Below are 17,618 nucleotides of genomic sequence, written 5' to 3'. Positions count from 1 at the left end.
CTTTGCTTTGACACCGTTAGTCCAAATCTGACCTCCATTTTGTCGGAACTTGCTCTGAAGTACACGAATTTGAGATTGAAATTGAGAAAGCCAAAAAGTTTCAGTTTAGATTCAAGGTTTTTGAGATATTTTTGGGCAAAACAACCATCAAATTCGGACTCAAGGGTTGAGATGAACCGACCTATGAAATTTGGGATCGAATGACCAACATTAACGACGGTGGCTGGCAGTAGCATCTGACCACCTTCAATATTTTGGTTTTTTTTTAATCATTTTATATTAAAAATAAATAAAAATGTCATATTATTACATCGTTAAATAGCTAACAGCAAAGTAAGCAAAAATATTCAATATGTAAAATTCAGTGAGCAAATTAAAAAGCTGAAAGTACGATAAGTGAAATAAGAGAGAAAATAAAGTACAATAAAAAATGATGTAATTTACCCTAACTTAAAAATAAATCATATAAATTAAGTTTACACCATCTAATTATTAAATAATTTTATTTAATTAAACTATACCTTTTTAATGTTATTTTTCCTTTTATTGTTCCTTCTCTCTGTTAAAATTCCGATCTGAAAAAGGAAAAAAATTGTTTTCTGATAATCTGCCGAGCTGAAGAAGAAGCTAAAGCTTTCACCTTTTTGGCTAACTCAAGCAACACCAACATTCTTCTCTCACTGCCAGTCCCTTTTGGATTTGTTAATTTTTATTTGGCTTTTTTTTTTATAAAATTCTCGAATTGTTTCATTTTCGGAGATCACGGTTCGGTTCAATGTTCTTTTTTGGGGTCCAGAATCAACGGCTGCGGTTGCATGTTCGACGGCCGGAGTTTGTTCCATCGCGAGAGCGTTCGAGACGGCGACGTTTTGGAATCTATGTGCATTGGTAAGATTAGGAGGGCTAGGATTTGGCGACTCCGTTGGATGCCTATTTGTAACAGGTGCAGGATAAATGCTTCTTGTCGGGGATCTAGGGTTTTCGAGCCTGGTCCTTGTGGTCTCATTCGTTCTTCCATTGATCGGCTTTTTCGTTAGGCGGAAATGGCGGCTATCTGTAGCCAGGCAAGCGGAGATCCAGAGGCTTTTGATTTTGGCCTCGGAGGAGACTGCTAGAGCGGAGCTTGAGGCCACGGTTGGATATGGTGCAGTTTCCATTTCGTGGAACTATCACCAATGCGCTGTTTGTTATTGTCCTGCTACTACTCGCTGCGCCCGCTGTAAAGCCGTTCGATACTGGTTGGTTAGCTTGTTATTTTTCTAACTTAGAATTATTGAGATTTCTTTCTTCATTTAGGCCATTAGTTTGAACTTTGAACGGCATTTGAGATGAATAAACAGTATGAAATTGAAATAATATTTGATTAGATGAGTGCTTCAATTTGCGCTATGCAAGTTAGAAAGGAAGCAATTTAGCAGTGAGAAAGGAAGCAATTTAGCTGTGAGAAAGGAAGCAATTTAGAAGACTTCTGAAAATAAATTATGAACTCAACATCCAAAGTCAAGCATTAAGTTTGGTGTTGGTCTTGATTCTTAAATGCCGCAATGTTTTGATGGATAGATATGTTGATTTTGAGCAAGTGTTTTTGTTTCTAGATTCCATGTCTGAGCCTCCTATCTCCATGTTACGAAGATTGGATATTAGAACACAATTCCTCTTCATGATGACCTTTTTCTTTGTGCCCTTTCTCACCTGCAGTTTAAGACTTTTTTCTTTACTTTTTCCCCGGTCATACATTTTAGGGGTTAAGGATGTGTATGTTAAGTGTTAACTTAGTATTTTCGCGAAATTGTTAAAATGTAGTTTTTATGTAAAAGAAACGAATATTCTCACTTGGAGAATAATTTAGCTTTTCCCCATCACTTTGTTTAGGGTTTTTTAAGGATGTGTTACTGATTCAATGGGACAACAATAGTCAATTATGGCTGTATTTAGCATTATTTTTCTGATGATACAGTTGATTATGTGCAATGTCTTTCAATAATATAATATTTACATCAAATTTTGGCTGTTTCAGTTCTCCCAAGTGTCAAATTATTTACTGGCGTCGAGGTCACAAGGAAGAATGTTATCCGCCTCCGATTGTTGCACACCAAATTCATGATGAGGGAGGTGATTACGTTCAGAAGGTGATAGAGCAAGACCAATATGGAGACGGATATGAAAACAAAGGAAAGTTGGATGCAAAGTTAACTAGAACATCCTCCAAAGAATCTGCATTGTTTAACTCCAAAACAGGACTTGCACTGTTGAGTTCCTCTAGCTCTTCTGCGGTTTTACATGGGAAGGATGATGATGCAAAGGTTGAGCTTCATGCTGATGGTGAAGGACTGAACTCTGCTTCTGAATCTTCCAGTGCTTCATTTTCTGGATTCTCTTCTTCTGCTGCTGGTAGTGAATCATCTGATGATGTTTCTATGTGTGAGAGCATAAGTTCAAATGAGCCTGATAAATTAGATAGTTCTTTTTCTGCTGATGCTAATCTTGACACCTTTTGGACTTCGTCTGTTGTCAACAATTTGGATCAAACCAATCCATCATCCCCAAAAATTGTTAGGCTGGTTGATTCTGTAGATAAAATTTCTAAAATAAAAAAAATTAAATCGGACTAAGCCTGATCAAAGTGGAGAGAGACAGTGCAGAGTGACTAGTTCTTCAGGATCAGGTGGTAATGATATGTGTTAGGGATCAATTGTGGAGGGTTCTAGATTGTCTTCTGGTTTCTGGGACAGAACTCTGAAATCAGTTCCATCTACAAATGTTGCTGACAATGAGTCTTTTAACTCGTATCATAAAAAAGGCGGTAAAGGTGCCTCACTTGATTCTGGGTCATCCTTACATTTTTCGTTTACTTTGTCTGGAAATGCTTCTTCCTCACATCCACACAGCTCCAACGTGAAAGATGCTAAATTGGATGATGCTCCTCAGGTTGCTAATACTTCAGGGCATGCCAAGCTTTCTGATGGAGTAACTTTGTCAGACAATGTTGGCCTAGATTCTCTGAATGTCAGAAACTCCAAGTCTTCAAATTCTGGATGGGCTAATCAGGTGGAGTGTGGGTCTAACAATATTTCGCATGCTGCAAAACCCAAAGAAGCTATCAGTACAGATGTTCCACTAGTCAGTTTTGAAAAATCAGGCTCTACTGCTTTCATTAATGGACCTAGCAATGCTTCTCATACATTTAAGTCATCTGATGCTTATTCATACAATGCCAGAGTGCTTGTTGTTTCCAGTGTGAAATCCGGGAAAACTAATGGCGTTCATGCAAAATGTTGCGAAATTACCTCAGGTTTCAAGTTCTAATTGTAAGAATGGATTGAAAATCTCCATGTTGAAAGTTGTTGATCAATTCAGAGGATCTAAAATGCCCTAACACTATCAACTTGGAGCTTGTAATGAGGTTGGTGGAACTTTAGCAATAAGCTTAAAGTTACAATTTTAGCCCTAACGAGCCTTTGACATATTAGCTTTTTCTCCTTTGCAGGAAATTTTTTCATATGAGTCATTTGTCGGTGGAACTTTAGCAATAAGCTTAAAGTTACTATTTTAGCCCTAACGAGCCTTGGACATATTAGCTTTTTCTCCTTTGCAGGAAATTTTTTCATATGAGTCATTTGTCAAACTTTATAGTTGGAATAAGGTGGAACTGCAACCACGTGGTCTTATAAACTGTGGAAATGGGTAATATAAGATTGTTTCCTTTTCTTTTTATTATGATGAATATTTATGGAAAAAATATGCTGTGCTTTTTTGGTTTTATATTATTGGCTAAATCCATCAACCTGTTGTGCATTTAATTTTACAACAGAACCACCACACTTGCAGCTTCATAACAGCCCTATCCTAAAATCACCATTCTGAAAGGTTATAAATCCATAAGAGTGGGAAAATATTTTTAGTTAAGGTATGACAACCAAGAAAAACAAATACAAACTAAAATGCAAGCAATATTAAAGAAAATCATCTTCACCCATGAGGTTAAAACAAAAAAAATCAATTAAAAAAGTACCCCATAAAATCCAGATCAAAATGGATAGAAGATGGAGATAGAAATACTAGATTTTTCCATAATTGTGCTTCGATTAGGATGAGGAGGAATGCTTTGAATGCGTTGAATATCCGGGGTAATGTTATTCAAGAACCTTCTGTCATTAAGACCACTATTAGAGACCACTTCTTTAAGAATTTCAACGAGCATTCGAATTTAGAGGTGGATGAGATAAGGTTGAATTTTCCTAGTATTTCAGTTGAACAGAATCTATGTTTAGAGAAGGAATTTACAGAGGAGGAAGTTTGGGAGACTTTACAATCTTGTGATAGTAATAAAGCGCCGGGACCGGATGGTTTAAATTTGGGCTTCTTCAAAAGGTTTTGGCCTGTCCTCAAGGTTGATATTATGAAATTTTTTCATGATTTTTATTTGGGGAAAGACTGGGAACATGGGGTTAATCACACTTTTATCACTCTCATTCCAAAAGTCGCTAACATTGGCGGTCTAGATGACTTTAGGCCAATTAGCCTAGTTGGTGGGTTGTATAAGATCATTTCTAAGTGTTTGTCGAGGAGATTGAGGGGTTGCATTTCAGACATCTTTAGTCCAACACAGTTCGCCTTCATACCAGGTAGACATATTCTGGACTTTTCTTTAATTGCTAATGAAGGAGTGGATTATTGGAGAAAACATGGTCTCAAGGGCTGTGTATTCAAGGTTGATTTCAAGAAAGCCTACGATTCTGTTGAGTGGTCTATTTTATTTAAAATAATGGAGAAAATGGGCTTCGGTTCCAGATGGAGGGGCTGGATTAAGCAGTGTGTAACCACAGCTTCTGTTTCGGTTCTTGTAAATGGAGTACCCTCTGAGGAATTCTTAATGACTAAAGGCCTTCGACAGGGTTGCTCTCTGTCTCCTTTGTTGTTTAACTTAGTAGGGGAGGTACTTAATCTATTGATACGAAGGTCTGTGTCTCAAGGTTTATTTTCTGGAATGGTGATTGGCAGAGAACAGGGGTCTGCATATGTGTCTCATTTACAGTTTGCGGATGATTTGATTATATTTTCTGGTGCTTCGAAAATGCAAATTCAGAATGTCGGTGCTTAGAGTATTTCAAGTGGTTTCTGGTCTACAATTGAATTTGAAGAAGAGCAAATTGTTTGGGGTTAATGAAGGGAACTGCTGGAATGGGCTACTTCTATTGGATGTTCAATTGGAAGATTTCCTTCCGAATATCTAGGGCTTCCCCTTGGGGCTACTAGGAATTCTGCAGCTATTTGGAAACCAGTCATTAATAATTTTTTTAACAAGCTAACCGGGTGGAGGGCTGCATCTCTTTCTTTAGCAGGGAGGCTAGTGTTAATCAAGGCGGTTCTTTGTTCGCTTCCTACATATTATCTTTCCATATTTAAAATTCCAGCTTCGGTTCTAAAAACCCTTAACTCTATCATGTCAAATTTCCTATGGGGAGGGGGAACTGGCATTAGAAAAATCCACTGGGTTAGCTGATCCAATGTTTGCAAGCCGAAGAGTGAAGGGGGCTTAGGAGTTCTTAATCTCAACTTGATGAATAGAGCGCTTTTAGGGAAATGGACTTGGAGGTTTGCCAATGATAGGGACGCAGTTTGGAGGGAAGTTGTTTGTGCCAAATATAGACTCGATTCTTCAGTTTTAACTCTTGACAGTAAGGTACCTCCTAAAGTATCATGGATTTGGAGATCATTGCTTAATAATTATTTTAAAGAAGACTTCTTTGGCACTAAATTTAGAAGCATGTGTAGTTTTCATGTTGGTGATGGTAAAAATATTCGGTTTTGGCAAGATATTTGGGCTGTGGATTATCCACTTGTTGTCATTTTCCCAAGACTATTTACTATTTCCTTAAATCAGTTTGGGAAATTATCTGAATTCGGTGAGTATATCTCTTCCGTTTGGACTTGGGATGTTAAATTTAGAAGAACTCTTCATGCCTGGGAACTTGAACAATGGTCTAACTTGCTGGCTATCATTTCGAATTTTTCGCTCTCTTTGGATTTTCCTGATCGTGTGCTTTGGAAAGGGACTGAAGATGGGGTTTTTACTGTTAGATCAGCTGTTAATCTATGTTCATCGGAGACTTTGGGATTGGATGAGGTATTTTCTGGAAGAAGTTTATTTGGAGAGGCCTACTGCCTCCAAGAGTAGAGTTTTTAATAGATCAATTTAGATAATACTTGGGATTTTGGTTTATTAATTAGTCTGCAAACTTTAGGAATTATTGATTTAGGTCCTTAAACTTCTAGTCTCTTAGAACTCGGTATTTTAGATCTTTGACCTTTTAGTCCCCGAACTTCAATTAGACCTTTAAGATTGACATAATCAAATAGGTTAAATAGAGCCTATATTTCAATATAGTTCTCTTAATTTAGGGAATAATTATAGTCAGCCCTTGCTTAAATGCTCAAGGGACTATTTCGGTTATTCGGTTCAATAATTGGTTTAAAAATAAAATAGGGTTAATATTAGAACTACATTTTAGGCTTGAGCTTCTAGGTTCTTCAATTTTCATAATTTGACACTTTAAGCTAGAAAAATCCTTAATTGACCCTTAGCTTAATTAGGATGAATAAAAATTTGTTTGATTGCATTTTATTTTTAAACCTAAGGCAATGTTCACTTATTAGGGAATTAATGGTATATCTCCCTCAAGTATGCTTAGGAGTGACTACTGGCGATTCCCGAAATAAGTCGACATCCTTTTCAAGACCGCATCATGATTTCTAAAATTAAGGCAATGTCCGGTTATTAGGTACAATAGTTGATCTCCCTTATTTATGCTAGGGGCGAATGCTATTGGCCTGAATAAACAAATACCCTTGTCAACTTTGCATCCGTAATGATTTTTAAATTAAATAAAGTTCGAACTCAAAATTTCCAATTCTAAATATAGGGTAATCAACTAGGTACCAATTTTTGGGCGCTTGTGGGGTGCTAATCCTTCCCCACGCGTAACCAACTCCCGAACCTGATTTCTGGATTTTCGCAGACCTTAAAACTTGATATTTTGATAAAAATAAACTGTTTTATTAAAATCACCCGGTTTTTATGGTGTCCTAATCGCATCTTAAAATGATTAGTGGCGACTCCTCACATTTCAAAATTCTTTTCAAAGAAAAACTCCCAAGTCGGTACTGGACTTTTCCCGTCCGAGCGAAAAACAGTGTGGACACCACACAGTACATAAAGTCAAAACAACCCTGGATCCACCAACTGGCTGTAGTATGTCATCTCTTAGTGCTCCGGAAATTAAGCTGGAGACTATTCGGAATCAGTTGTCCAACTTTAACTCAGTACTCTCTTCAAGGTGGTATGCTCTTAAAAGGATTCGTGTTGCACCTCATTTACCTGCAAATCGTTCTTTCACAGCCAAAAGTTAAGCATATATGCATGCTGGAACTCAGTATGTAAAACAAGTATCTAGACTGCTAAAAACTGGCATAACAAGTTTACGCAACGGTTCATCGTCATATGAAATTGTGCAAGGTATTATCTTTGTCTTTTGAAAACCCTTGTTTTCTCATTAGAGATTACACAGTAGGATCCTGTTTGAATGGATTTATTCATATTATCTACTTAGACTTAAGAAGTACTCATGCTGTCTATGCTAAAGCCAATCGATGCCCACATCATTTATGGAAATCATGGAACATGCTAGCTCCTTAGTTCTGCTACACGTGGTATTTTTCTTGAAAGATGTGGTTTTACAATTGAATTGTAGATTGCTTTAAGGGCATCTGCATTTAATTGTTTGTAACTAAAACATTTTGATATTACTTATCTGTAGTATTGCTTGGATATTTGTTTCTTCCAGTTTATCTTCCTTTTTAGTTATGGATTAGCCAACTTGTTATTTTTTCTTTAATTTTCCAACATCCTTTCCTCTCTGTCCATACATGTCATTAGAAACATATGCTTGCATGCTGAGGCTGAAAAGTTCAACTGACGAAAACAACATAAGAATGCATCCTGGATCTGGTGAAACACATCTCTTGTATGCAACTGTTCCTTAACTCTCTTGCTTTCTCTAAATTTCTCTAAAACTGTTACAAGATAGGAACCGATACCTCTTGCAGCTTCCCAGATAGTTTGGGAGATGAACTAATTGTTGAAGTTCAAGACTCCAAGGGGAAGCATTTGGGTCGTATCCTTGTACAAGTGGCTGCTGCTGCTGAAGATTTGGTATTGTTCCAAAATACCGACAATTAGTTCTACTTAATTTGTAATTTTCTTTTATTTAATAATGCTCATATGAAAGTTGAATGTAGACTGACAAGTTGCGCTGGTGGTCTATTTACCGTGAGCCAGAACATGAACCTGTAGGCAAGCTTCAGCTGTATATATACTACTCAACTTCAGATGATAATAGTCATCTCAAGGTGAACTAGTCTTGATTAGCTTAAACTTTTAAATCGTAGTTCCTTAATTAATTGCATTGATGTCTGTAGCTCATAGTTTGAAGAAAGAAGGTTTGGTCCATTTGTTTGCTTTCAATATGGTACTATTGTCTGACATTTAGTTGTTTAATCTAAAAAAATGAATTAATTCTTCAATGGTTTTGTGATATTAATTGCATTCTTTTTTAGTGTGGTTCTGTTGCAGAAACAGTTGCTTATGACCTTTTCTTGGAAGTTGCAATGAAGGTTCAACGATTCCAACAAAGAAATTTACAATTATATGGATCATGGAAATGATTGTTAACAGAGTTTGCCTTGTATTATGGAGTTTCTGATGTCTACACCAAGAAGCTAAGGTAATTGAATTTTGCCTTTTCTTTTTTTTTTGGTCCTGTTGGCATTCATATTTTAGAAGGTTACTGTTTTGGTCAATGTTTTTAGGTCTGGCATCTGTACATTTTTTACAGGTATCTTTCTTATGTAATGGATGTGGCCACGCCTACTGCTGACTGCCTGGGATTGGTGCATGAATTGTTAGTGCCAGTTGTTATGAAGGGCCATACTAAAGGAGCATTGACTCATCAAGAGGTACTACTCGTTCCACCTTTTGTTTGTAAGCTATACTATTGTTCTCCCTAATAACACAGATGTGCTTTTTGCTGCATCCCCAGAATCGAGTTTTGGGAGAAACCAAAGATCAGATCGAGCAGATCCTTTCTCTGGTTTTCGAGAACTACAAATCACTTGATGAATCATCATTCTCAGGCATTATGGATGTGTTCAAGCCTGCAACAGGACTTGCAGCACCGGCACTGGAACCTGCAGTTAAGCTATATACTCTTCTACATGACATATTGTCTCCAGAAGCACAGACAAATCTGTGTCATTATTTCCAGGTTCAGAATTTAATTTCCTTAATGATGTCCTATCTTTCTACATCTCACCTGCACATTCTAAATATTCATATATACACAGGCTGCTGCAAGAAACAGATCAAGAAGGCACTTGGCTGAGACTGATGAATTTGTTACCACCAACGATGAACCCAATTTTTTGGACCCTTTTTCAGTGTCTACTGCTTACCAGAATATGGCATGTAGGAACATTAAGAACGAGATATTAACTGATACTGAGATTCACAATCAACATATACTTCCCAGTTATGTTCCCTTTTTTTGTTTTTGTATCTGTTTTAAGCATGCTCAAAAAGTAAAATCCCATTCATGTGATGGATCATGCCAAAAAATTTATCAGTAATTGAGATATATATTTGATTTTAAGATAAGCATGATGCTGGCATTAATTACTTACTACTATTGACGTAATCTGTGATGTGATGGTCATGAGTCTGCTATCTTTTAATATGCTTAAACAATGTGTTTATGTTTACCCTTTTGTACCAAAATTGTTGATAAAATATGCCCTTTCACTTTCCAGACCACCATACCAGGTCATACAATCATGCATGTGTGAATTTTTCATTAGGCACATCTATATGAAGTCACAACATTAAATCGAGTTCCTTCTTTGTGCAGTTTTATTGACCTACCAAACCTATCAGCATCTATATACAGCATTGAGCTTTGCAGCAGATTACGTGCTTTCCTTCTTGCATGCCCACCATCTGGCCCTTCACCACCTGTGGTAGAACTTATTATTGAAACTGCCGATTTCCAGAGAGATCTTTCCAGCTGGAACATAAGGTAACTTTTTAGTAATAGCCATTCTTTTAGTAATATTTCGTTTGACCATTACGTGCTCATTTACTTTTCTTGCAGTCATGTGAAAGATGGAGTTGATAAAAAGGAGTTGTTCCACTTGTACATCATGATATGGATTCAAGATAATTAGCAATCTCTACTTGAATCATGCAAACTAGATAAGGTACATTCTTTAAGCAACAATCTTATTGTCGAACCAGATTTCCTTCTTGTAACTTCATTAATATTACCGTGGCCTACCTGATCATTGTCATCTTCTCTAAGCATGTGATGACTTCTCTATTCTTTTTACATGATTACAATTGAAATCCACAAATAAAGATAATCTTAAAGTATTCTATTCTAGAAGCATCTTGCAGATATTATCAAACTGGTCTTCGTAGATTGGTTTTGGTGTGAAAGTTATCTGAATTTTATATACTTGCAGGTAAAGTGGTCAGGAGTTAGAACACAACATTCTACAACTTTTATTGATGAAATGTATGAACAACTCAAGGAGACTTTGAGCGACTATGAAATCATCATCTGCCGGTGGCCTGAATATATTTTTGTGCTGGAAAATGTATGTCATCTACTACTCATATTTTTCCTCAGAGTTTGTGCTAGTGAACGTCCTTTCAGTATGCATCGTGAATTGTTTAACCAGGTATTTCATGAACAAGTAATAAACTACTGGCTATGTTTCTATACCAGGCTATTTTGATGTTGAGAAAGCAATAGCGGAAGCTCTTGATAAGCAATATGCAGATGTAGTGTCTCCTTTGAAGGAAAATCTGGTACCAAAGAAATTCAGCGTTAAGTACATACAGAAACTTACTAAACGATCCGTATGCTCCTACACCGTTCCTGATGAGGTAAGCTATAGAATAACTTCATTGAACAAGAATCTCCATTGGATTCATACTCCTTGTACTCGTTTGATTAATAGCTTGATTGCTACATTCAGCTGGGTATCCTGTTGAATTCTATGAAAAGGGTGCTTGATGTCCTACGTCCCAAGATAGACACCCAGTTCAAGTCATGGGGTTCGTGCATTCCTGATGGTGGAAATACGGCTCCTGGAGAGCGTCTTAGTGAGGTGATGGTGATGTTGAGAACCAAGTTTAGAGGGTACCTGCAGGCTGTTGTTGAAAAACTTGCTGACAATGTTAGTCATTTTCATATAGTGGCCATGAATTTAATTTCGAGTTTATCTGAATCCTGAAAAGAACTTTTAGAGAAGCAGAAATCTTAGACTATAACAAGAATTAATTTGTTAGATAATTGTTTTGTGGGTGTCTTTATTATCAGACTCTAGGGTTGTCCAGCAAATTAAGCTTGATTTTCATGCTGCTTCATGCATCAACAACATCAATAGCTTCTTTTATTTTCCGAAGTAGCAATCACTGTTCTTTTGGGAATTTAATATCCCCTGAAGAGAAACTATGATGATCTTTCATTCTGTATGAAGGCTATATGCGTCGATATATATAATCTCAAAGTTTCAAATTCAATCCAAAAATGTTGGTCGATCATTTTATTAGCAGCATATTGTATCTTTCAGTTTTCGTCATTCCAGAGGCATATCAGTCAATTGTATATGCTTGAAGTTTCTCATTCAATCATTTTAATTTGTTTGAGTAATATTTTGGTTATGCTGTTGAATTGTTTTTTGTTTTTTATTTTCTTTTTTCTCCAAACCAAATTACAGAACTCAACAAATTGAAAAAAAAAAATTCTCCAAGATTCTAAAGAAACCATGGAAGAGTCTGATATTCGGCGCATAATGTATTCATTAATAGAACAGCTGATAAGTACAATAAATCACCTTCATATTGTTTTTGAGACTCATGTTTTCATTGCAATTTGCTGATGGTACTGGGATAGGATGGGACAAGTAAGTTGTAGATGAATGATGCATTAAATGGTTTGAAATTTGCAATTGAAGCTAATAATATGCACAACTTACATGATCTTTTCTTCCTCTTATTTTTTTGTCTTATCAATGCAGGATGTTCTCGGCTTCTTGGTAAACCAGAGATAATAAATCATGGTACAAAGGTTCTCGAATTGCTGTATCTGTAAGTGAAAGCCTAACAATCTTTTCCATTCTTGTTCAAAATAAGTTCCTGAATTTATTACTATACTGAGCATTGCATATTCTAGATGAACATGTTTACGAATATTTATAGAATGTTAGTGAACAATGAACAAATCATATATTGTTAAATTGAGAGAGGAACCAAATGTTCAAGAGGATTCTTCCTCAATTGTGTATCAAAACTTGAATATATCCATGGGTATTTATGCAAGAGTTGAATGGATCTAACTAGGGAAATAATCCTACAATTACCAAGTAATTACTATAGTTCCGCCTTATAAATAAGCCAACAAATTGATTCCCAAGATTTCAACTGAGTTGGTCAACACCCTCCTCAAGTTGGTTCAAAGATGTCACACATGCTCAACTTGAAGACCAAATTATGTTTAGTTCTATTATCGAGTCCTTTGGTGAAGACATCTGTTAGTTGTCTCTTTGGTGTCACATGGATTAAGTTCAAAGCACCTGTGTGTATATTCTCTTTAATGAAGTGTTGATCGATCTCAATATGTTCATCCAGTCATGTTGAACCAGATTTTGAACAATACTAATAGAAGCATTGTTATCCAGTACAAGAATACCACATTTCCTTTTGATAACCTTAATTCTGCCAGTAATTTCCGTAACCATGGGAGCTCACAAACTCATTGTGCCATTGCCCTGTATTCTGCCTCAGCACTCGATCAAGCAACTACATTTTGTGTATTGCTTCTCCAAGTAATCAGATTTCCTCCCACAAAAGTGCAATACTCGGTTGTGAACTTTAGATTATCCAAAGACCTAGCTTAGTCTATATTTGTAAAGGCTTCTATCCGGAGATGACCATATTTGGAAAATAAAAGTCCCTTTCATAGAGCAGACTTCATATAACATAGAATGCAAGAAACAACTTGCATACGACTCTCGAGGATCATGCATAAATCGGCTTACCAAGCCAACTGCAAATGTTATATTAGGTCTCGTATGCGAGAAATAAATGTGTCATTCAATTAACCTTTGGTATCTCCCCTTATCAACAGTTTCCCCAATTCCTGCTTGCAGCTTGTGGTTGCTTTTTATGGGTGGTTCCAGAAGATCCAAAATATGCTTCCACTGCGAAATGAAGATTCTTCTTCTGGACCTAGCCACTTCAATTCCTAGAAAGTATTGCAATTTTGTCAAGTCCTTGATTCAAATTCCCGAGCTAATTTCTATCTCAACCGGGCCATCTCTTCTTTCTCATCTCTTGTTACCACAATGTCATCAGTGTTGCTCTATAGATAGTCAAATGAGATCATGGCTTTGCTAAATTTATCAAACCATGTCCTAAGAGATTGTTTTAACCCATATAAATCCTTCTTCAACCTACACATAGTTTCTTGTGTTTTTTAATCATCAAAGCTTGAAGGAATCACCATATAAACTTCTTCATTTAGGTCACCCTGAAATAAAGCATTCTTCTCATCAAATTATTGCAAATCTCAATTAAAATTGGTTGCACATTATAGTAAAATTATGTTGGTGTTCATCTTTGCAACAAGAGAAAAAGTTTCATGATAGTCCATTCTATATGTTTGAGTGAAGCTTTTGGCTATCAATCTAGCTTTATATTTTTCAATCGAACCATCTATCTTCTGATTCACAATGACGATCCACTTGCAACTAACCTATTTTTTTTTCTAGCTTTTCAGGTTTCATTCTTTGCTAGAGCCTCCATCTCTTAATCATGACTCCCTATCTCGTATTATTGACATGCTCCCTCTAATATTGTGGAATAGTCACAGGATAAGGACAAGACACAAATTATTTAGGAAGGGGTTAGTGTGTCATAAAAACCAAAGTTCGAAATAGGATGTTTGATACATGACCTGACAACTTAGAACAAATAAGTAAATCTAAATAAACATGGATTAAGGGTAACTCACCAGCAGAAGAAGATTCTTGACACTAAGTAAGCTGCATGGTGAATTTTTCTTCTCTATTTCTTTTTGAGTTTCTTCTTAAATCGGGTTTATCTAGTAGAAGAGGAATTCTCTATGGTCCATCCATACATTCTACCATCTCCCTTCGACACCATTCTCTCTTGGAATAAAATTTTCCAAATCCATAGGATTAGGCATCATTTTTTCCTGCTCAATCTCATCCTGAAGAGATGATGAAGTTGTACGATAATATGGTTCATCTTCTCAGACAATGTCATTCATACTAACAGAATACTTCGGTGAAGGAAGATGATAGCACTTATAGCCAAATGTTTTTGTGAATACCCAATAAACACACACTTAAGAGCTCGAGGATCCAGTTTTCTTTCATTCTTCGTATGAACAAAGAAAACACAACCAAATACTTTTGGAGGAACTTTGTACTCTCTACTTTCAAGCAAAGCCTTTAAAGGAATTCTGTCTTTAGAGGCATTCTATTAATAAGCAACTAAGACTATATCTCCTATTAAGGCTTAGGAAGGCTCATTGTGAACTTGAGAGACTAAGCAACCTCCAAAAGATGCATGTTCTTCCTCTCTGCTACTCCATTTTGTTCTCTAGTTCTTGGACAAATTGTTTGATGGATTGCCTGTGTGACTCCAAATATTCCCTAAAATTGTATTTTGTTCCATTCAGTTATCAAAATTTTTACTTTTGCATCAAATTGTGTACTAATCTTCATCTGAAAAGATTGAAAATAAGAAAACACTTCCTCTTAGATTTTTAGCAAATACACTCATATCATTCTAGTGCAGCAATAAAAAAGTCACAAACCATCGTTTACTGATTAAAGAGGTATTTCGGTTCGGTCCTCAAACATCAGAATGAATCATTGAAAAAGGAACAATACTTAAATTATTTCATAAGGGATAAGAGTTTTTAGTATGTTTAGGATACTCTCAAGCATCACAGACTAATGAAATTGAGTTTTTGATAACAAACTAGGAAATAACTTCTCTCAAACATAAATGATGGATTTCTTAACCGTCTTTGATACTTAATTAGTTCCTTGTTGGCATCTTTATTTGTTAAAGCCTAACATGGTGTTAAGTCCTAATCTTCCTCCGGCATGTAGAAGCCATCATATAATTTACCATTACCAATCCTTTTTCCTGTTTGAAGATCCTGCAAGACAATGATCAGGGTAAAATTTTAACTTTGTAGTTAGAGCTTTAGTAATGATGATATTGGCAGACAAGAGATTGTGGGGAAATTTGGGAACATGAAGTACAAAAGACAAATGTAATTTTAGTGGTACAGTTAACAGAACTTGATCCTTATATGGAGGTAAAGGAAACATCAGTTATTTGAACACTATCTTCGAGTGTTGTAGGAGAATAATTAAGATTTTAGAGGATCCTGTCATGTGTCTATTCACACCAGAATCCATACTCCAAGATTTAGAATCAGCATGTGCTTTAAAGACATTACCTGACTGTACAAAATTGGATGTTACTTGAGATGAGGTGAGATGAGCCAAAAGTAGCTCGCATTCCTTCCTTCCCTCTGGTGGGTCTGCCATGTAACTTCCAGCAAGTCTCCTTGATATGCCTAGGCCTCCTACAATATTCACACTAGAACAAATGATCTTCTTCAGAATTTTTTGCCTTTGTTTTTGCAACCCACTATCAACCAAACCGGCACTGTCAACCGGTGTCATATAAAGCATTGCATTCTTACAACTCTCTTCTTGTTGAACATTGGCAAAAGTCTGGGTTTTTGTGGCTCTGATGCCATGTTAAATTGAGAGGAACGATATGTTCAAGAAGATTCTTCCTCAATTGTGTATTTAAACTTCTTGAATCCATCAATGGGTATTTATACAAGAGATGAATGATGTTAGCAATGTTTTTAGTGTATAAACAATCAAATTACTAAGAAAATGCAGATGGGTTGAAATCTTAGTATCCTAGTAAAAAAGACTGAAGGCTAAGATAAGAAGCGCTATCATTCTCTTCAAACTTCTGAAGGCTAACGTATTTTAACTCAAATTATTGGGATATTAAAATGTAATCTTTAATGTTGTGAATTTGCAGATCCTGGATGATATTTTTTGCATCACAGATGCAACAGCTTGTTGGCAATGCACTCCCGGAAAAGGACCTTGAGCCACCAAGGTCTATCTTGGAGGTGCGGTCGATGCTCGGTAAGGATGGCTTATAATGCACTTCCCCACATTTATTTTGTGTAGATAAACAATGAGCTAATGGCGCCCCACGCACACATTAGAACAAAAACCTTACCAAGGTTGGAGAAGAAAAAAATGTTGCCACCAACATAAGATCATCTCAATGGCCTTCCAAAAAAGAAAAAAAAATGGAAGATATATATTTTTACTCTTGAATCTTTCCTTTCCTTGACCTATTTTTTTTCTTTTCCGTCTTGCTCAACATGTGTACATTCCTTTGTGTATACAAATCTTAGTAGAATCATAATCACTGTCCATATCTTACAAGAAAACCTCATATGTTGTATATAGGTTTTATCCTTAAACCCTAATTATGATAGTGATGATCCATCATGTTTTGCAATCTAGTCACGCCTACAACATTGTTAGGTGTAATAATAAGATGTTATCCGTAAAAAGGAATGTTGAATTTAACACTAGGAAATTTTGAACACATGAAGTGACCTTTGTGGTAAAAAGAAATGTTGCTATCTATAGAGGTCATGGGTTTGAGCGGCTATGTTGTGTTGTGAAATGGTTAAATTTTTTTTAACGTATATACTTTATAATAAATAACTTTAGACTATTAAAAGAAATTTGGAATTTCAAAATGATTTTTAAATGGACGTAGATATTAAAAAAAATAAAGAACACATCTTACAAACGGTTTTTGCGTTAACCTTAGTTCAATAAATTATTTTTTTTAAATGTTATTTTACCATAACAATTTGCACTTGGAAGATTATATATAATTGTGATATGATTAACGGGTTCTTAACATATCAACCTCAAGAGGATCTAAATTGCGATGAGAAAGATTATATGTATTTTCCCTTACATATATTCGATTTAAGTTAAAAAAATTATAAAAATATTTTCAAATATTTTGAATTTTCAAAAAGTTTAGATTTTTGAATATATATATATATATATATTATATTTTAAGATATTTATTGATGTGTTTTATACATTTAACTAATGATATGATATTTGTATTACATATAACAATCTAATTAATTATTGAAAAATCTATTCATTACATTTTGAAATTATTGTAAAAATTGACTGAAATATGTCACCTCTGCTAAAATAAAATTACCAACTTCATATGAGAACCGTTACATAGAGTTTCCTTTGTGCATACAAATATTATTAGAATCATACTCGAAATCAATTGACCATATTGTTACAAGAAAATCGTATTGGATGTCAGATTTAACCTTGAACCCTAATTATGGTGGTAATGATCCATCATGATTTGT

At 35.6% G+C, this 17,618-nt stretch overlaps 1 protein-coding gene and 1 pseudogene across 1 annotated transcript; both read left to right on the top strand.

Moving 5' to 3' along the window:
• Positions 1 to 604: 604 nt before the first annotated feature.
• Positions 605 to 16,649, top strand: LOC120203080 (annotated as a pseudogene).
• Positions 955 to 3,306, top strand: LOC120203045 (ubiquitin carboxyl-terminal hydrolase 16-like). Its single transcript, XM_039203415.1, has 3 exons — positions 955 to 1,238; positions 2,018 to 2,570; positions 2,686 to 3,306. Exons 1-3 carry the CDS (start codon positions 955 to 957, stop codon positions 3,304 to 3,306), a joined length of 1,458 nt encoding a protein of 485 aa, XP_039059346.1.
• Positions 16,650 to 17,618: the final 969 nt, after the last annotated feature.

Source organism: Hibiscus syriacus, unplaced genomic scaffold (assembly GCF_006381635.1).
Source record: "Hibiscus syriacus cultivar Baekdansim isolate YM2019G1 unplaced genomic scaffold, ASM638163v2 tig00009023_pilon, whole genome shotgun sequence".
Lineage (NCBI taxonomy): Eukaryota > Viridiplantae > Streptophyta > Magnoliopsida > Malvales > Malvaceae > Hibiscus > Hibiscus syriacus.
The sequence above is the reverse complement of the archived record's forward strand: the minus strand, read 5'-3'. Positions and strand labels throughout refer to the sequence as shown.